The sequence below is a fragment of the Schistocerca americana genome, chromosome 1 (assembly GCF_021461395.2).
Source record: "Schistocerca americana isolate TAMUIC-IGC-003095 chromosome 1, iqSchAmer2.1, whole genome shotgun sequence".
NCBI lineage: Eukaryota > Metazoa > Arthropoda > Insecta > Orthoptera > Acrididae > Schistocerca > Schistocerca americana.
The window spans coordinates 476,783,197-476,805,482 of NC_060119.1; the positions used below are offsets into that span (position 1 = coordinate 476,783,197).

The following is a 22,286-nucleotide window of genomic DNA, read 5'->3' on the forward strand; positions in this document are numbered from 1 at the left end:
AAAACAGGCATTATTGTGCGTGTGCAACTGCAGCGTGGTGTAGGAAGCCCGCATGTTCGTGTGCATAAAGCACTGAGAGAGCTTACATTGCACCATGAAAGAAACAGGGCATCAGAGGATACTCCAAAGAGCATTAGAATTTCGTAAACCATACTAAAATGCATAATTCGGCTTGGAAGTGCAAATTGGCATTTTCCAGATTCATAATGAAGTAAGTCCCATCTGATATTAAGCTTTTCAGTGTGGTTTTTTGGGATGTAAATTTTCTTGGAGTACCAGTACTCTACGATCTCATTTTTGGTTCTTTATTATGGCATAATGCCATACATGGCAGAAGATAATAACGTGCACTTGAAATTCAGCGAACAGTTGGAACTAGCCAATACAGTAGAATGAAACACTTCGTTTCAAATAAAATGGTTGCCTCAGCGAATAGATTAATAAAGACAAATTTCTTTAGCAAACTTGCAAAAACACTTGATTGTTCTGCAAGGCGATTAATGCTTGACTGCTACTAACTTGGAAATAAAATAAAATCAGAAAACTGAAATTAATGATATATTTTTGCCCTCCATAATTATGTGAATGTATTTTAATTCACTTGATAGCTTCCGGCCACAGAAATCCGTTTTGTTTTCATTTGACGTGGGAGCTGTACACGAAGAGAAGCAGCGAAATCACTTAACGTAAACACGGGTCACGTGGAGACTAACCCCCTCCCCACTGCAACTCAGACAACTCTGTGCAAGCACGAATCTGGCAGCTAGGGCGCGCGAGAAAAATCTTTCTCGTTTGCATCTGGCTGCTTGCTGCTACCACCGACACAGCTAACAGACAAACTTCTAGTAGCGGGAAAGGTACTGCTTATACGCGAGTCAAATGCGCATGCGCAACAGACCGCTGGCAACTGGTCAAACGAACCTAATGTGAACAGTTGTGACGTCAAGCTCATAACAAGCAGTTTATTGTTACGAAGAATTACAGCCTGCGCCTTACGGCCTTTGACATATTTTTGCTATTTGCAGACGCTTGTGTATGCACGGTGTTTTGTTGTTGTAAATTGCACATTTCCTTTGCCACTAAAGTTTAATTTTTTTCCCTCTCGTTTATATTTTATTGCTGCAATACCATTCTCCAGTAGCAGGATACAATAACATTCTTTGCTCGAGATCAATTCTGCAGTCAAAATTACAAAAATTTAACTGAAAGCTAGAACAATGAAAAATTCCCGGTTTTCTCCCGGATGAAAAAATTCCCGGGTTTTTCCCGGTTGCCCCGGGTCGTATACACCCTGAATGAGCAGAGGAAGGAAGGAAGAAACCTGAAACCATAACAGTCTGCAAAGGCAACGAAGTATGGAGTGGTCGTGGTTGATCAAATGACTTGTAAATATACTACTTATACAAAGGTTGCATGTACGAGATGGCAGATCTAACCATTGTGGACACGGTGGCAATAAAAGCAGAAGTCATCTACAAAACAGTAACGAACAAGAAAATTGAAAGGAAGTAGTTCATACTTCGGCTGTTGAAAGAACTCAAGGGAACAAAAGCATGGGGAGAAAAACAGACAAAGAAGAAAATACTGGTCCAAAACCATCTAGAAGGTGGAAGAAGTGCCAAATCAGCCTCTGCAAAGGCGACAGATGAGTGACAAGTGTGTAAAGTGCCACAAAGCCATTTGTGGAAAATGTGCATTTAAAATAAAAATCACCTGTGCTAAGTGTGCCTAGCAAATTCTAGTGATTTGATTAAGAAGTACAACATAGGCTGCTAAATGTGTCTAGAAGGCTCAACAGATTGTCAGTATATGACAGTCTACAGTTTAGGAAGCTTATTAGCCTGAGCTGCAATAAATTGGTAAGATGTTTTGTTGTTGAAATAAGTAAGTAATGTATTAATTATCGTGTTACAAATTATCATTATTATAACTTGTGAAAAGGTAGAGATCAACACACATTAAAATAAAGTACTTGTTTAAGTCAGATATGAAAATATTTTATATGTGGTCAAAATGTTACTTTTTGATGTTTTAGGGACGTCAGATACTCCACCATTCTAGTGTTAAGTTATCGAAGAAGTTCAGGTGTTACTTATTAGTTGCTCTAAGACATTGCCCTCATGAGTCAGTTCTTTTTAATTGCTTGAAGTATGACAAAGAGCTTACAACAGCCCCTTACTAATTCCTGGCTTTGGCACCAGTTTTAATTGCATGGCTCTCAGTTACAATAGTATGATCATGAAACATAAAATATTATTCATTTTTTCTCTGAAGCACTCTGGCTCCCTAGGCAGGTAGTCCATGTAAGTATCCAGATACCATGAAACTTCCTGGCAGATTAAAACTGTGTGCCGGACCGAGACTCGAACTCGGGACCTTTGCCTTTCGCGGGCAAGTGCTCTACCAACTGAGCTACACAAGCACGACTCACGCCCCGTCCTCGCAGCTTTACTTCTGCCAGTACCTCGTCTCCTACCTTCCAAACTTTACAGAAGCTCTCCGGCGAACCTTGCAGGAGAGCTTCTGTAAAGTTTGGAAGGTAGGAGACGAGGTACTGGCAGAAGTAAAGCTGCGAGGACGGGGCGTGAGTCGTGCTTGTGTAGCTCAGTTGGTAAAGCACTTGCCCGTGAACGGCAAAGGTCCCGAGTTCGAGTCTCGGTCTGGCACACAGTTTTAATCTGCCAGGAAGTTTCATATCAGCACAAACTCCGCTGCAGAGTGAAAATCTCATCCAGTTACCATGTTTGACCCACCTTTGATGGTTACCTATATTCCTAGAAACATAAATTCCATCCGAATTATTTTACATTTGGACTCTGTAACAATTAAGCAGATATTATTGAGCAGTTTGCAGCAACAAATATGCTGTCTCAGTTTTTGCTATAATACGTGAATCTGAATAAAGAATTTCACTGCTGTTCACTTCTATTGAAAACAACATGCGGGTATTCTTATCTTTAATAAGTGAGACTAATTTCTGGGACCCTACATTTTCACTTCAACATGATTCCTAAAGTGAAGGGAACACTTCATGGCATTCACTTCAGAACTGTTACAGAGACTTGTTGGGCAATAGACTGCTCCACTTGAGCTATCAACACAACTGGCACTGCTAAGAGTATCATACAACTTCCACATCACTGGCAACAGGTTATACATAATGCAGGCGACTACTTAGAAGGACCGTAAAACTTTGAAACATGTCTCTATTTTATGTAAGTTGTAAACTTCCAATCCTCATATATGAGGGGAGATTTTGAAGTTCAGAATAATGCCTTCAGTGCCATCGCCAATGGACATCGCAATGGAGACAAACAAATTGGCATGGGTAACACAGCAGGATAGCGTGGAAATCTGTCATGGAGGGCAACATGACACGTCATATGGGCAAATCCACTGTCGGAAGTGTTTACATGGTGGTGACAGTAGGCTGGGCAGGCCAGTGCTTACTTGGGAGTTCAACCATCGTGGGCCTCACCTTGCATATGATGCCATGTGTTGTGTTGACTGCTTAGCCGTCCCTATGTGCTGAGTTTTTCCTGTGATTCTCTCTACATAGGTTCAGACTCTCTGCTTCCCATGGATTGACTCGTATCATGAGTTCATGTTCCTCGCATGGGGCTCTGTTCCCTGGCTACTACTGAGCCACCATTGGCTTGCAAAGCACCTGCACTGACATTGTAGTGAAGTGGCGTTCTCATGCCTGTGTAGATACTAAAATACTTATCATCCAAAGTTCTGATAAATTAAAGAATGCAGCTAATTTATTGCCCGGATTCCATTTTTGGGCTGAATTAACATTTGTGATTACTGCTAGTTTTGCTGCCTTTTTTTCTACAGCTGTAGGGGAACTTTCACAGATGTGAATCCACGGGGTTTTTATATTGAACCATCTGTAAAATGAGGATGTAGGCATAGCGTTGTAGAGTTTTCTTGTTTCTATACATGACAATCATCTTTGTTACCATAAGTGTGTTCTTTAGAATAAACTGAGCTTTCCATAGACCATCTGGATATTTTCCTGGGCGCTTGGCGCTGATCATTTGCATAATGAAGTATGATTTTCCAATATGTAAGATGTGTATGTCCAAACCTGTGACACTGGAAACAGCATGCTGGATTTAGGAAAAACGGCAAACTCTTAGAGAAATGAACTCCACTTTTATATATTCAGGTGGATGTAGTGAAATAAAAGTGTGTACTAAGACAGATGTATATTCCAATTCACTGCTAGTTCATTTCATAACGTCCTATTGCTTTGAGTACCTCTGTGTTTTTTCATTCTTGTTGTGGTTCTTTGGGACCTAGGCATGCAAGGGCAAAAACTGACATACTATCTTCACTGTAATTTAGTAAGTAGTGCATTTAAATACTACAGTAGTCACTGGCTTTTTACCCTTAACCAGAGAGACACTTGACATTTGTTCTTCCTAATGTAACCCACAGTAATCAGTGACTGCCACAGAGATCTCTATATTGCAGTGGACCTTAAAATGATTGGAATTCATTTGGTAGGACTGAAGCTCTTGGGACAGGAGAAGCCAGTATATATCTGCTTACAAGAAACTTATTTTTGATTCTAATCTCCACAGGAAGGATGACATTAACCCAAGAAAGGACTACAGGCTAGGTGGCTGTTTTCACCAGTGACAGGTACCACTCCTGCCACTTGGACACTTCAATGTACACTACATGCTGTGGGGCTCAGCTCCCCCTTATTTAGATGACATCTGTCTTATGAATTCGTCAAATGACAAACTTTAGTACAGATTTAGGGTTGTCTTCAGCAACTGACACTTGCTTCTGCTCTCCAGCTCTCATCTCAGAAGACAGCCTATCCTTTGGTAGATAAAAAGTGTCTCTTGGAAACCAGAGCTAGGTAAGGGGCTTGGGCTTTGTGGAAGTCTAAATGCAGCTCATCAGTAGAAAATCCTGCACCTTTTTCAGATTATGAGGGTAAAAGGGCAGTGAGTAGTTATAGAAACCAACAAAAGTTCTTGCGAGAAATTTGCTAATTCCTTTAATCACTCCACATCAGTTACACACATTTGGGAGCCAATAAAGAGACACTGGGGCATTATTGAGGAATTGGCTCAAATGGGGATGTCACCACATTAATCACACAAATTCAAGATCCACACACTTCACAGAACAGAAGAAAGTTAAATTACTTTTGAATGATAAGGACATATACAATCATTAGTTCTTATGTGGGAATTGGAATTGACTTTGTTCACAGCTTGTGAAACTGCCCCAGGACCAGGTCAGATTCATTATGTCATATATACCTGAGAGACAGAGATGTATTTCTATATTGTTCCACTAAACTCTGTTTTGATGTACAATCCTGACATGGGAAGGGTGGCAACAGTGATTCCTTCACTGAAACAAGGCAAGGACTGTTTGAACCCAAGTAGTCAGCAACGTGTTGCTCTCATCAGCTGTATTAGAAAAACTCTGCCGCCTCATACGAGTACTTGAATCCCACAACCGTCTAGGCCAATTTCAGGTATTACCACTCCACCCTTGATAAATTAATCCTGCTGGAGACATTGAAACAAGATGTTCTTATATTAAAATGATTTAGTTTTTGTTTTTAGTAATTTGGAGACATCATCTTAAGACACCACTTGGAGATGAATTGTTGTTCTTCAATTTCACAAATGGGAACCTCTGCCAATTCTGATTCACTCTTTTCTCAAGTAAATGCTAAGTGTAACAGTTTTTGCAATAGATATCAATGACATGTTGTGAACAGCCTAAGACACCTGTTAAAAGTTCATATTTGTGGCTGACTTCGTCAGTTTTTTCAATCCAGTCTTACAACAACGTGGCAACAAGAGCTGTCAATCATGAGGCAGGAAAATGTGCTGTGCAAGTGGTGTTGGGTTCTGCCAGAGAAAATTATTTCATAAATATGGTAAGAAAAGTCCTGCCAGAATAAAAATAATTTAAGAGTGAAGGTGACAACGCGCTAAACAGCAGAAGCATTAAGTCGTCACATCCTTTGTTCCCATAAACCTCATGTCCTTAACCTCCATTAACTCTTTAAAAACCAACACTTCTATCCAGCGGTTTCTTCTTCCTGTGTCCTGTCATCCCCTCTCAGTTCATGTCACCACTCATCTTCTTCATGTGCCACATCTCACGGGCACCGGTACCCAGGTGCCACATGCCTAGCCCGTGCACCTGCCACCCCCTCTGTCCTGCATTCCTAGCCTGCACACCTGCTGTCTCCTTCTCCCACCTGCAGTCCCTCCTAGCTGCTAGCTACACCTTCTCCTGCTTTCCACCTCGATCTCCCGTTTTTTTGACTCTAGCCTGTAGAACAATTTATTTTGGAAGCTATCATAATTTTCATTTTCTTTTGTGTGTTCCTGTTGACGGCTCAACACTTCTGCAGTCTGGCGAGTGCTCTCCTTCATTTCTAAACTATGAATTTTTTTTTTGTGATTTTTAACCATTCATGTCAGTTTTATCAAACCAGAGCTCAAAATAGGAGGTAGTGTATCAAATTTTAAGAAATACGTATGGTACCTGGTTTAATATTTGACACAAAACTGACATAGTTACAGCACCTAAAAAACTTCAAAACAAAGAGCATAAAGTCATTGAAAATTCTGAAATGGTGTCAATGGAAAGGCTTGGAGCACAGACAGGTCCCGTCTCCTGCAGTTTAATAAAGCATTATTTTGTAAGATCCTGCAAACAGGTTGATGGACCACACTTCAGATACAGTGTTACCTCTTGACTGGTATTTAGTGTAGTGGATAAGCCACTTGCATCCAAGTCAATCCAAGCAAATGTTAAAGAATGTTTCGAAGATCTAAATGTATCAAACCTCACAAAAAGCAGGCAGGGGTGTTACAAACTGCCCCCTTTGGTCTTCAGAGGTCTTCAGAGATCCAAAATAGTTTTACGTTTGACACAATGCAAGAAATCCCATATTCCAAATTAAATTTTTACAAGTTTCTTTTATTGAGTTTTAAGACGGTATCAAGATTTTATTGCTATATACACACACAGATGAATTTAAGCAGGAAAATTTATTGTTTAGCTGCCTTCTCTGAGAAAGTTTGTATCCTTGAACAACCAACAAACTACGATTCAAAGGCAGAGTCTTGAAGGCACCTGAAAAGGTGAAAAGCTTTCACTATAAAGTTTCTCATCTACTTTGATTCTGTTGGTGTCCTGCACCTGTACAACTAATGTATACAGTAACGTAGAATTATTCAGAATGTCCACGATGCCTTCCAGTGATGCAAAACCAAAGTAAATAGGTAGGTGGTTATGGTACCAGTATAAGTAGGAATATATATAAATAATGTAGCTGACAAAGCAGCCGAAGATGGATTTGGAGTGGTGCAGTGATTTGGTGTACCATCCCCCTGTACTGCATAATCTCCTCACACAAATGGATCATGTGTCTGGGAGAAGAGTGGTTGGAGGTGGTAAACAACAAACTCTGGGCAATCAAATCAACCTTCCAGGCATGGCAAATCTCTTGCCCTCCACACTGATGAAAGGGAGTGGCACTCGCCAAGTTACAAATAGGATACTGCTGTTGACATTCAGTTCCCTCCTTCAAAAGGATATTACACAAATACGTAAAGCTTGTGGAAGACCACTTGTGGTGTATCACAGAGTATACGCGGAGAAGCAAAAAAATGCCTGGATTTTCCGGTTAAAAACACACTTTCTCCTGGGTGAAAATACCCTTTTTCCATTTTAAGTGACACTATACTTTCCCTCGGAACTGTAAAACTTATCAATCCTTTGAATGGTTATGATTTTATACACAGGCGTAGAATTTCTCAGCCGTTTAGAAAACGAAACTTGGAAAAAAAAGACCATGTACACTGCATATTTTTGTATTACGAAAGTATGCATTCGAATTCCACCAAACACTGCATGTTACTTTCTGAAGCATTGAAATCGAGACTGGGCGATGCACTTTTATAAGCCAGTCATAGCTCATGTCACATGATCTCACCAGCCAATAGCATTATCACTGTTAAGTAGCGTGTACACACAAATAGGTTGTGGAATTAAAGGGACCAACACACAAATAGGAAAAGTTAATGGTGTAAATTAATACACGTAGTGTTGCTACAAGAAAAGCAGAGCTTTCACATATAATTCTGGTCTTGACAATTAATAAGCTGCAAGAGAAGCTAAACTTTCACGTATAATGTTGATCTTTTTTGTGCGTGTTGCACTTTAAGATACATCACGCAAATGTGCCAGTAAAATTTTTAATACAAACATAAATGTCTGCTCTTGAAATTTTTTCTAAATGGTCGTCCTCAAAGAGTTGATTTTTAAATGAGATTAAAATGCTCTGCGATTTAAGAAATTCATAGCACATTATCGCACTTAGTTCATCTTGTGTAAAAAGATGTTTACTTTGAAAGTAATGCTTCTCAATCAATCATTCTCAATATTTTCCCGCGACCTGTTAGAAAGAGGTTCGTTTCAGCAGTTGCCAGAGAGCGCCAGATAACAGGCATCACCGCACTTGTGCAGCTACGATGATGCAGGAAGCCCGTATTTTCATACGTGTAAAACATTAAAAGATCTTATATTATATCATAAAAGAAACAAGACCTCAGAGGAATTTTGTGAACCACGCTTAAATGGATAATTCTGCTTAAAGTGCACATTCATATGTCCAGATTCAGTTGTAAATTTTCTTGCAGTACCAGTACTGTATTATCTCATTTTTGGTTCTTTATTATGGCATAATGCCATATGTGCTAAAAAATGAAAACATGCTCAATTGAAATAAATTGACTGCCTCAGTGGAAAAGATTAATAAAGCCATATTTCTTTAGCAAACCGACAAAAATTAATTCATTGTTCCGCAAGGCGATTAATGCTTGACTGAAATTGCTGCCCAAGGCAGATACCCTGGTTTGCTCCCAGTGAATATGGCAGCTTGCATGCGCCAGTAAAATTTTTCCAGGTAGCATCTTGCTGCTTGCTTATACAGCTAACAGCCACACTTTTGTAGCCAGAAGCGGGAGAAGGTACACGCGTGACTCAACTGCGCATGCGCCCGCTAGCAACTGCTCACACGAATCTAATGCAAACGGTTGTGATGTCATGCTCATTGGTGGCAATTTGTTGTTTTGAAGCATTGCATAGTCTTCCTAAAGCCTCTCACACAAGTAATATACAGGGTGTTTCAAAAATGACCGGTATATTTGAAACGACAATAAAAACTAAACGAGCAGCGATAGAAATACACCGTTTGTTGCAATATGCTTGGGACAACAGTACATTTTCAGGCAGACAAACTTTCGAAATTACAGTAGTTACAATTTTCAACAACAGATGGCGCTGCGGTCTGGGAAACTCTATAGTACGATATTTTCCGCATATCCACCATGCGTAGCAATAATATGGCGTAGTCTCTGAATGAAATTACCCGAAACCTTTGACAATGTGTCTGGCGGAATGGCTTCACATGCAGATGAGATGTACTGCTTCAGCTGTTCAATTGTTTCTGGATTCTGGCGGTACATCTGGTCTTTCAAGTGTCCCCACAGAAAGAAGTCACAGGGGCTCATGTATGGCGAATAGGGAGGCCAATCCACGCCGCCTCCTGTATGTTTCGGATAGCCCAAAGCAATCACACGATCATCGAAATATTCATTCAGGAAATTAAAGACGTCGGCCGTGCGATGTGGCCGGGCACCATCTTGCATAAACCACGAGGTGTTCGCAGTGTCGTCTAAGGCAGTTTGTACCGCCACAAATTCACGAAGAATGTCCAGATAGCGTGATGCAGTAATCGTTTCGGATCTGAAAAATGGGCCAATGATTCCTTTGGAAGAAATGGCGGCCCAGACCAGTACTTTTTGAGGATGCAGGGACGATGGGACTGCAACATGGGGCTTTTCGGTTCCCCATATGCGCCAGTTCTGTTTATTGACGAAGCCGTCCAGGTAAAAATAAGCTTCGTCAGTAAACCAAATGCTGCCCACATGCATATCGCCGTCATCAATCCTGTGCACTAGATCGTTAGTGAATGTCTCTCGTGCAGCAATGGTAGCGGCGCTGAGGGGTTGCCGCGTTTGAATTTTGTATGGATAGAGGTGTAAACTCTGGCGCATGAGACGATACGTGGACGTTGGCGTAATTTGGACCGCAGCTGCAACACGGCGAACGGAAACCCGAGGCCGCTGTTGGATCACCTGCTGCACTAGCTGCGCGTTGCCCTCTGTGGTTGCCGTACGCGGTCGCCCTACCTTTTCAGCACGTTCATCCGTCACGTTCCCAGTCCGTTGAAATTTTTCAAACAGATCCTTTATTGTATCGCTTTTCGGTCCTTTGGTTACATTAAACCTCCGTTGAAAACTTCGTCTTGTTGCAACAACACTGTGTTCTAGGCGGTGGAATTCCAACACCAGAAAAATCCTCTGTTCTAAGGAATAAACCATGTTGTCTACAGCACACTTGCACGTTGTGAACAGCACACGCTTACAGCAGAAAGACGACGTACAGAATGGCGCACCTACAGACTGCGTTGTCTTCTATATCTTTCACATCACTTGCAGCGCCATCTGTTGTTGAAAACTGTAACTACTGTAATTTCGAAAGTTTGTTCGCCTGAAAATGTACTGTTGTCCCAAGCATATTGCAACAAGCGGTGTATTTCTATCGCTGCTCGTTTAGTTTTTATTGCCGTTTCAAATATACCGGTCATTTTTGAAACACCCTGTACTTTAGCTACGTGTGTTTCATATGCTAACGTAAGGTCAACCCTCAACTTGGTTAGTGACCTGTCCACCATCCTGATAACGGCATCAGTGCAACGTGTATTTTAAAATTTTGTAAAGTGTCGGGGAGTGGAAGTCACTGAGCTCAGAGTGGTAAAAGTGTAGATCAGGCTAGTGGCAAATGTGTTTCATAAAGCAATGCTGTCCTTGCTCGTCATGAGGTATGATGATAAGGAAAGAGTGTGCGTCTCTGTACTGTTTAATACAGCCAATGAGAGAGTAATGAACAAAATCAAGTTTTGAAGGAATACTGCCACAACCTCAACACAATTTATCACAGCCTCCACAACATTTGGAAAAATAGGCAAATATTTTGACTTAACTAAAGTTGGGTTATTAGGTCCCAACCTAATCACAACATTGCAATTAGCGACGTATTCGAAAGAAGCATTTATGTGACAACAAAGATTATCAATTTAATTTTTGCAAGTAAAACTCATATTTTAGCCTAACTAAGGCCTCAGGCTAAGCTATAGGCATTCTGTCTCCACAACCTACATATTTTAGTTTTAACATTTGTTGACTTTATCAACTTACAAATAATCTTATCACATTAGAACCTAACCTAAACCTTGGGATAATCTACAGATCAGTTCGTCACCAATGTCACATTCTGGGGCATATTCAAGTACGAATTGTTTGTCAAAATTTGCTTCAATCCTACATTACACTCTTTTGCTCAGTGTTTATCTGCTGTAACTGCCTTCCTGTCTGTTTTATATTATGATGACCAAACACAGGTAACCAACAAGGGGGGAAATAAGGTGGACTGTTCTGTTTTTTACTAAAATCTACTAACAAACACTTACCTTTAATTTGAATTACAGCTGCAGAAAGAAGCATTTTATTCTGAGTCTGATGGCTTAACATATTGATAATATGATAGAGATTTACTCATTGCTATTATGTTAAGATTGATTAAATATAGAGCTGTTTCTCAAATTTATTCTGCATTGTCCTCACAGTCTATTCACCAAGTCCCATAGTGTGCTGTACGTCTTGTAGATGATCATGTCTAACAATAGTGCTTATACATAGATTTACTTGTCCTCATAAACAGTGATAGGTGCGAGGTGACAAGCAGAAAATATGCACTTTTAAGCTTTGTGGTAACTTGGATGAAGGCATTCTCCCAGATCTTCCTCAGGGAATGCTTAAGAATCTCAACATTTTGCTGCTTTTATGAGCAAGCTTTTATAACATATACCAGTGACTGTGAAGCACATTTCTAGTTAGGGGTCTCTAATTCACTCTATGGCTCTGATGATGGATGTGACTTGGACTCCAAAACTGCTACAAAGCAATTTGGTCCATGATGGCCATAACTCTCTCTCACTGATCAGGGAGTACATGTAGTATTAATCAACAGTTTATCTGTCATGGTTGATCATACCATGTTTTTGTCTATAATAATCACGTTAAATTTTTTGAGCAAAGTGATATGTTACAATGAGAGTATGACAGTACTTGATCTTCATAGTCATGATCAAGCATCTTCGTGTTCACAGGATATTCTTAAAACCATTCTGACAAAACTCAGGAGGCAGGGGGTGGTAAACTGTCTTGCTGAATGTGTGGTCACCTGCAATAGGCTGAAGGGATGCACTTGATTGTAGGTTTCTATGTTATTTCTGGACAAAAGACAATTGGCAGATGCTGTCAGCATATAGTAACACGCACTGTACCTTGTTAACACATGCTATCTACACCTGAAATCCCTTCACCATGGTAAATCTCTACACCCTGTGACATGCAGCATTTGCATAATGCTAGATTCTGTAAAGTTCTCACTGGCATCATGCTATGTTGATAACATCTCACTGCACTCTCTTCAGTATAGTCGTTTTTATTGGAGAGTAGTCTAAGGATAATCCGAGGCGGATCTCTGAATGTGGCAGCTTAAAGAGACACATAGACCAATCATAACTGTAGGGAGTGAGTTGGTGTGAATTCAATGTCCTCATGTGGCGCGTACGTGCTGTGTGGCGGCGTATTAGGGGCTCGCAGCAGCTTCTTCCATGGAGATGAGAATTGTGTGTGATGCGAAGACGCCATCAATACTGCACTCTACCCTGAAGAATATAATTCCATATAGTTAGGATGTCATCCAGTACAAACTGGCAATCAATTTGTGTACTGTGGCCTACTTACCTGCAGCAGTTGATGTCATCAAAACACTGTTACCCACAAGTTTTTCTTAAACTGAGTACATCATGGTAAACAAATATCATTCAGGGATTAGGCCATAGGCCTGTTCAAATTGCTGCCATCTATGATCTTACGACATGTGATGAGCGTATCACCGTTATTGCCAATAGACTCCTGATGGTGCTACTGCTTCTTTATTCAAACAGCTCTTCATTTGGCCTCACAGAATACCCTTTAATGCAGTGGAACTTGGAAAGTCCAGAGCTTGCATGACCTCTAAGATGGAGTGTCCTGCACATCAAGCACCGGTCACCGGGCTGTAATCAAAACACTTATGGTGTGTGTCTTGCCCATTCCTTGCTCGAATCTCATGCCCATGACTATTACAGTGCTGATATTGTCCCAGTCACATCAGTTTATTGCATTAACCACAATGACAAAAATATCCTCTTCAATGTGACAATTACTGACTGAATCACCTACCGGATGGCCAGAAATTGGGGAACATAAGAGAAATTCTCGTGATAAAACCCAATTTCAAGTGGATCAGCAGTCGACAGAAAACTTGAGTGAATGGATGAATGAAAAATTAGCACAATACTGAAGTGCTACCCTGAACTCTTCATTTTTAAATGAATTCTGTTCTCACCTGGTGCTTGTAGCTCACTCTCTATGGAACTACGCTACCCTTACAGATATACCTGCAGTGTACTACTGTTGTTACAAAGGCTTATTTCCTAATCTAAATAAGCAAATTAAATGTATTGCCAACATAAAAATAAGCTCGTAACAAAAGATACAAATAATTTATGAGTGCTCTTTTACAATTACTTATAAAACTATCACCAGACAGTTCTGTGGACAGTATAGAAGCAATTTTCAATTCTGCACTTAAACTGTAGGCTTGGCATTCACTAATGTGTGATTATTAAAAAGCCTGAGGCATATATACATCATGGAATGAGTCAAATACAATTTCTGTCTATATTACAATAAAAATATAAATGTTATAATAAATTAAAATATGAAAATATTGATACATTTCTTAAAATTCAAGTAAGTAATAGTTCTTCCTCTGAGTCTACCACTTTCAGTCAATTTTTAACAATTTGCCTAAGTAAATACTGGCAATAAGTAACTAACGCATAAAAAGTTCACTGTAAAATTTGTTATATACAACACAGTTTTAAAATTCAAAACTGGCAGTTTTCTGTAGCTTTTGAGCGCATCTAAGTACTGCATGTTAAACTTTAATACACTGTACAATATTCCCGCCTTTTTGGATGAAGTTATCCTGTTGTGGTGTCATCTTCCACGAAATCTGCAGCCACCTCTCTTGTAACACATTCCACATGACTCACCTAAGGCAATAAAAGCTTGCATTAACTGTAGTCAATAAAGTAGCATAACAAAATAAAAAAAAAAACATGCACTATTAACTCTTTATTTAGCAATTTTGCTCTCAAGCAACATCAAAATTGCACTGTTTGCTGGACCACACTTGGGTGGGTATTGGTGCTTGCAAGCAACATTTTTTAAGCTCTCATGTACAGTGATATTCTGTTGCTTCTGGTGGATAGTGTGAATCTTGCAAGATTATGTGAGCATCAGTTACCAGTTCGATTCAATTTTGTGGCACTGCACTGCACTGCACTGCCACTGTCATTACCTCCCTTTTCCGTTCCAGTCGCGTATGGTTCGCAGGAAGAACGACTGTCTGAAAGCCTCCATGCGCGCTCGAATCTCTCTAATTTTACATTCGTGATCTCGGAAGGTATAAGTAGGGGGAAGCAATATATTCGATACCTCATCCAGAAACGCACCCTCTCGAAACGTGGCGAGCAAGCTACACCGCGATGCAAAGCGCCTCTCTTGCAGAGTCTGCTAAACATCTCCGTAACGCTATCACGGTTACCAAATAATAATTTTAGGAGTGAAATGAAACACCCATCTTTCATCTCCCATAACAATGGAGTTAAATAATCCTTCCTTATCTTCTTAACAGTTTTGAAGAAACTGGAAAGCACAGTGAAGGTGTTTATCCTTGTGTTCTGCTGTCAGCATACGTGGTACCCATCGAGTACAACCCATGTGATACCCTAATTTTTCTGTCAGTGCTCTGTCAACTGTACTGTATGAACTCCCAGGAATCTGAGCAACAAGTTAAAGGACACTGATCCTCCTGTTTTGAAGCCCTTCGCATTGGACCACCTTGATAACCACCTCCATGACCTCCTTACGACTGGCACTAAACTCGCTGCACCTGTGTTGGATGGACACAAACTTGTTGCCATAAAGTTATGTCAATTGACTATGAATATCCATGGGCACAGTCCTTTTCACATTCAAAAACCGAATTATGGAACGAATCTTGCACTTGGGGCGTGATCAATAATGGGCACCTCCATCACAGACGGCTGCTGAGCCAATACCTGTACATTAAGCACATATGCCTGAGCTCACTCACACCACCTGTGATAATCAACGCAAAGTGTGATAATGTTATATTTGTCAGTAAAGCCAGTTTTACAAAATACTAGTTGTTACCTGCAATTGATTTTGAATATCAGTAATTTTTCTATGATGAGTAAGTAAGCTATTTTACATGCAATAACATCAACTGCCCTCATATGTCTGCCTACCCCAACTGCTCCAATACACAACATGGCAGCACACACAGTATGCAGAGGGCTTGAGCAGATGCTATACATCATTCAATACATTACACAACAAATGACACTGTTCAGTGCAAAATCATCAGAAATGAGACATCTATACTATTTGTTATATGTATTTGGCAATGCTAGTAGTGATTTTGCCTGATGGTAAATATGCCCTTGCACTTTGAACGTCACCATGTACAGCTGTGGATCATAAAACTCTGTTCTTTCAGACATGCATGTACATAAATTTACTTGGAAAAGAATAATATCAATTAGCAATTGGAATCTCACAATCAACACCACTTGTTACGTCACACATAAACTGAAATGTAGTAGCCTCTTTATGATTAAATAGAATTATGTCATTTATGCACACTCACACTGAAAATGTACAAACTGTTGCAAAACTATATGAAATACATATATTTTTTTAAATTACTCACATGCCACCTATCGTAAAATGGATGGATTTACGGCCTGACCAGACAGAATATGGTCCTATAGTGTGGCTCATACTGCAGCATGTTGTTGTTGTTGTTGTTGTGGTCTTCAGTCCTGAGACTGGTTTGATGGAGCTCTCCATGCTACTCTATCCTGTGCAAGCTTTTTCATCTCCCAGTACCTACTGCAACCTGCATCCTTCTGAATCTGCTTAGTGTATTCATCTCTTGGTCTCCCTCTACGATTTTTACCCTCCACGCTGCCCTCCAATACTAAATTGGTTTTCCCTTGATGCCTCAGAACATGTCCTACCAACCGATCCCTTCTTCTGGTCAAGTTGTGCCACAAACTTCTCTTCTCCCCAATCTTATTCAATACTTCCTCATTAGTTATGTGATCTACCCATCTAATCTTCAGCATTCTTCTGTAACACCACATTTCGAAAGCTTCTATTCTCTTCTTGTCCAAACTATTTATCGTCCATGTTTCACTTCCACACATGGCTACACTCCATACGAATACTTTCAGAAATGACTTCCTGACATTTAAATCAATACTGGATGTTAACAAATTTCTCTTCTTCGGAAACGCTTTCCTTGCCATTGCCAGTCTACATTTTATATCCTCTCTACTTCGACCATCATCAGTTATTTTGCTCCCCAAATAGCAAAACTCCTTTACTACTTTTAAATGCCTCATTTCCTAATCTAATTCCCTCAGCATCACCCGACTTAGACTACATTCCATTATCCTTGTTTTGCTTTTGTTGATGTTCATCTTATATCCTCCTTTCAAGACACTGTCCATTCCATTCAACTGCTCTTCCAAGTCCTTTGCTGTCTCTGACAGAATTACAATGTCATCGGCGAACCTCAAAGTTTTTATTTCTTCTCCATGAATTTTAATACCTACTCTGAATTTTTCTTTTGTTTACTTTACTGCTTGCTCAATATACAGATTGAACAACATCGGGGAGAGGCTACAACCCTGTCTTACTCCCTTCCCAAGCACTGCTTCCCTTTCATGGCCCTCGACTCTTTGTAACTGCCATCTGGTTTCTGTACAAATTGTAAATAGCCTTTCGCTCCCTGTATTTTACCCCTGCCACCTTTAGAATTTGAAAGAGAGTATTCCAGTCAACATTGTCAAAAGCTTTCTCTAAGTCTACAAATGCTAGAAATGTAGGTTTGCCTTTCCTTAATCTTTCTTCTAAGATAAGTCGTAAGGTCAGTATTGCCTCACGTGTTCCAACATTTCTACGGAATCCAAACTGATCTTCCCTGAGGTTGGCTTCTACTAGTTTTTCCATTCGTCTGTAAAGAATTCGTGTTAGTATTTTGCAGCTGTGACTTATTAAACTGATAGTTCGGTAATTTTCACATCTGTCAACACCTGCTTTCTTTGGGATTGGAATTATTATATTCTTCTTGAAGTCTGAGGGTATTTCGCCTGTTTCATACATCTTGCTCACCAGATGGTAGAGTTTTGTCAGGACTGGCTCTCCCACTACTCCGGGGGCCTTGTTTCGACTCAGGTCTTTCAGTGCTCTGTCAAACTCTTCATGCAGTATCATATCTCCCATTTCATCTTCATCTACATCCTCTTCCATTTCCATAATATTGTCCTCAAGTACATGCTGCAAGTACTGCAGCATATGGCCAAGGTTTTCAGTGTCAACAGTCACAATGAAGAAGTGGCCGAAACCTCACTAACAGCCTGCATGTTGTAGTGTGTTGCAGTTGGCAGGAGAGAACTAACAGTCAATTTGAACACCTTTTATTGTAATTAAAGAAAAATGCCTTCTTGGCATACACTAAGTTTTAAAATGCCAGAACAACCAGCAAAACCCACAACTCTTGTGGTGACAAACCATTTAAGTAAACAAGACAAGGGAAGAAAATACTAATCAAAATCTGCTCTTACAAAATACAATATGCTACGGCTGGCGTAAGTACTGGCCGGAGCTGTTCCTAGAGGTTGATAAACACTGCCAGTCTAGGCGTGTGGAGTGCTACATGAGTCATATGAGTTCTGATTGGTGGAACACTGTCACATGTTATCTGATGAAGTAGTTCAGTGTTTATTTGGAAAGTCTGTTATTGTTTCTGTCTGCTGGCGATGTTTCTCTCCATGCTCATGAAAGGGGGTGTGCAACCCATCTTGCGAGTTGGTTGTGTGGGCCTTCTAAATAAGGGGCCAATACGACACGTGTGGCACCATACGAAAGTTGCCTCCCACTAGCTGCATGCAGCTGCTGCAGTGAATCCATATTCTGTGACAACTCAGCACTAGCCAGTGCGGCATGCTAGCTGCCACTGTGTCAAAGATGCACTCTGTGTGACTGGCACGATACAATAACGAGCATTTAAACAATGCGGCTCAAGGCCAGTGGCCATTCTGCCGTGTCGCATGGTGTCTGGCCATGCCTTAATTCAGAAACGTTCATGGGCGTGCACACAGCTCACCAAAGTTCTACAGTAAGCGTACTGAGCAAACAAAGAAACAATCATTTTTACATATACAGATGTGAAAGAATATACAGTGACCTTTTGCTGATTAATGTATGGTTTAAAAGAATTTCGGAAGCAGCAGTGCTGTGATGGTGGATAAAAAGAACTCCTGCAATGAATAAAGAATTCAATCTTCAGTTGCTATATTCTTCGTCATTTTAGTGTGTGTTGCTAATCCAAAAGAGGAAAGAAGGAAGGAAGATTGGGTTTAATATACTGTTGTGCTGCTAATTCAGTCCTTCTCCCTGTAATCTTTCATTCCTACGGGTGTCTTGGAAGCCATCATGTCAATATGAAGAACTAGACAAAAGTAAATGACCAGTTATTATATCACCCACATGTTCTGATGAGATTGGAATATGTGGTATCTGCAGGTATTTTTCAGACCGAACTATTATATTATGAAAGAAGGATAAATAATGGGAAGGTGCTCTCGTGCATATGGGGGAAGCCTTTCTGGTAGCATTTATATCAACAAATGAGGAGATACAGATAGTTTCAAGATGGATAAGCATTCACAACATGGTGCTATGTTTACTGAAAGCAATTGCATAAGAAAATTTCATTTCCTCACAAAGCCCTGAAAGGTAGATAACGCTTCATTAATACTGAACAGGCCTCGGGGCACTGTTGCTTGTTGTAGGGCTGGTATGAAGTGAGCTGTGACACTTATGACCAATTACGAAAATGTTAACTTTGAGAAAAATAACATATTACATGGGGATAGTAGAAATTTCTTTTCCAAAGCCAAAGCTTCAATCTCTGTCCTGTGATTTCAGGTTTACCTTTGACCCGTGATGATCACTCACAGCACTCTATATATACTGTACATATTACACAGACCCTCCTCCCACGAACCATGGACCTTGCCGTTGGTGGGGAGGCTTGCGTGCCTCAACGATACAGATAGCCGTACCGTAGGTGCAACCACAACGGAGGGGTATCTGTTGAGAGGCCAGACAAACATGTGGTTCCTGAAGAGGGGCAGCAGCCTTTTCAGTAGTTGCAGGGGCAACAGTCTGGATGATTGACTGATCTGGCCTTGTAACACTAACCAAAATGGCCTAGCTGTTGTGGTACTGCGAACGGCTGAAAGCAATGGGAAACTACAGCCGTAATTTTTCCTGAGGGCATGCAGGTTTACTGTATGGTTAAATGATGATGGCGTCCTCTTGGGTAAAATATTCCGGAGGTAAAATAGTCCCCCATTCGGATCTCCGGGCGGGGACTACTCAAGAGGACATCGTTATCAGGAGAAAGAAAACGCATTCTACGGATAGGAGTGTGGAATGTCAGATCCCTTAATCGGGCAAGTAGGTTAGAAAATTTAAAAAGGGAAATGGATAGGTTAAAGTTAGATATAGTGGGAATTAGTGAAGTTGGGTGGCAGGAGGAACAAGACTTCTGGTCGGGTGAATACAGGGTTATAAATACAAAATCAAATAGGGGTAATGCAGGAGTAGGTTTAATAATGAATAGGAAAATAGGAATGCGAGTAAGCTACTACAAACAGCATAGTGAACGTATTATAGTGGCCAAGATAGACACGAAGCCCATGCCTACTACACTAGTACAAGTTTATATGCCAACTAGCTCTGCAGATGACGAAGAAATTGAAGAAATGTATGATGAGATAAAAGAAATTATTCAGGAAGGGAAGCGAGACGAAAATTTAATAGTGACTGGAATTCGACAGTAGGAAAAGGGAGAGAAAGAACATAGCAGGTGAATATGGACTGGGGCTAAGAAATGAAAGAGGAAGCCGTCTGGTAGAATTTTGCACAGAGCACAACTTAATCATAGCTAACACTAGGTTCAAGAATCATAAAAGAAGGTTGTATACATGGAAGAATCCTGGAGATACTAAAAGGTATCAGACAGATTATATAATGGTAAGACAGAGATTTAGGAACCAGGTTTTCAATTGTAGGACATTTCCAGGGGCAGATGTGGACTCTGACCACAATCTATTGGTTATGAACTGTAGATTAAAACTGAAGAAATTGCAAAAAGGTGGGAATTTAAGGAGATGGGACCTGGATAAACTGACTAAACCAGAGTTTGTACAGAGTTTCAGGGACAGCATAAGGGAACAATTGACAGGAATGGGGGAAAGAAATATAGTAGAAGATGAATGGGTAGCTCTGAGGGACGAAGTAGTGAAGGCAGCAGAGCATCAAGTAGGTAAAAAGACGAGGGCTAGTGGAAATCCTTGGATGACAGAAGAAATATTGAATTTAATTGATGAAAGGAAAAAATATAAAAATGCAGTAAATTAAGCTGGCAAAAAGGAATACAAACGTCTCAAAAATGAGATCGTGCAAAATGGCTAAGCAGGCATGGCTAGAGGACAAATGTAAGGATGTAGAGGTTTATCTCATTATGGGTAAGATAGATACAGCCTACAGGAAAATTAAAGAGCCCTTTGGAGAAAAGAGAGCCACTTATATGAATATCAAGAGCTCAGATGGAAACCCAGTACTAAGCAAAGAGGGGAAAGCAGAAAGGTGGAAGGAGTATATAGAGAGTCTATACAAGGGCGATTTACTTGAGGACAATATTATGGAAATGGAAGAGGATGTAGATGTAGATGAAGATGAAATGGGAGATATGATACTGCATGAAGAGCTTGACAGAGCACTGAAAGACCTGAGTCGAAACAAGGTCCCGGGAGTAGATTACATTCCAATAGAACTACTGATGGGCTTGGGAGAGCCAGTCCTGACAAAACTCTACCATCTGGTGAGCAAGATGTATGAGACAGGCGAAATACCCTCAGACTTAAAGAAGAATATAACAACTCCAATCTCAAAGAAAGCAGGTGTTGACAGATGTGAAAATTACCGAACTATCAGTTTAATAAGCCACATCTGCAAAATACTAACGCGAATACTTTACAGACGAATGGAAAAACTGGTAGAAGCCGACCTTGGGAAAGATCAGTTTGGATTCCGTAGAAATGTTGGAACACGTGAGGCAATACTGACCTTACGACTTATCTCAGAAGAAAGATTAAAGAAAGCCAAACCTACGTTTCTAGCATTTGTAGACTTAGAGAAAGCTTTTGACAATGTTGACTGGAATACTCTCTTTCAAATTATAAAGGTGGCAGGGGTAAAATACAGGGAGCGAAAGGCTATTTACAATTTGTACAGAAACCAGATGGCAGTTACAAAGAGTCGAGGGCCATAAAAGGGAAGCAGTGGTTCGGAAGGGAGTGAGACAGGGTTGTAGCCTCTCCCCGATGTTATTCAATCTGTATATTGAGCAAGCAGTAAAAGAAACAAAAGAAAAATTTCGAGTAGGTATTAAAATCCAGGGAGAAGAAATAAAAACTTTGAGGTTCGCCGATGACATTGTAATTCTGTCAGAGACAGCAAAGGACTTGGAAGAGCAGTTGAACGGAATGGACAGTGTCTCGAAAGGAGGATATAAGATGAACATCAACAAAAGCGAAACGAGGATAATGGAATGTAGGCGAATGAAGTCGGGTGATGCTGAGGGAATTAGATTAGGAAATGAGACACTTAAAGTAGTAAAGGAGTTTTGCTATTTGGGGAGCAAAATAACTGATGATGGTCGAAGTAGAGAGGATATAAAATGTAGACTGGCAATGGCAAGGAAAGCGTTTCTGAAGAAGAGAAATTTGTTAACATCGAGTATAGATTTAAATGTCAGGAAGTCGTTTCTGAAAGTATTTGTATGTAGTGTAGCCATGTATGGAAGTGAAACATGGACAA

General features: G+C 40.4%; 1 protein-coding gene across 1 annotated transcript in view; it reads right to left on the reverse strand.

Moving 5' to 3' along the window:
- Positions 1–13,721: 13,721 nt before the first annotated feature.
- Positions 13,722–22,286, reverse strand: part of LOC124604114 (structural maintenance of chromosomes protein 3) — a 210,055-nt gene continuing 201,490 nt past the window's right edge. Inside the window, exon 26 of the mRNA XM_047136451.1 lies at positions 13,722–14,293. Within this exon, the coding sequence (XP_046992407.1) occupies positions 14,222–14,293 (72 nt within the window). The 3' untranslated portion in view covers positions 13,722–14,221. The remainder of the gene's footprint in view (positions 14,294–22,286) is intronic.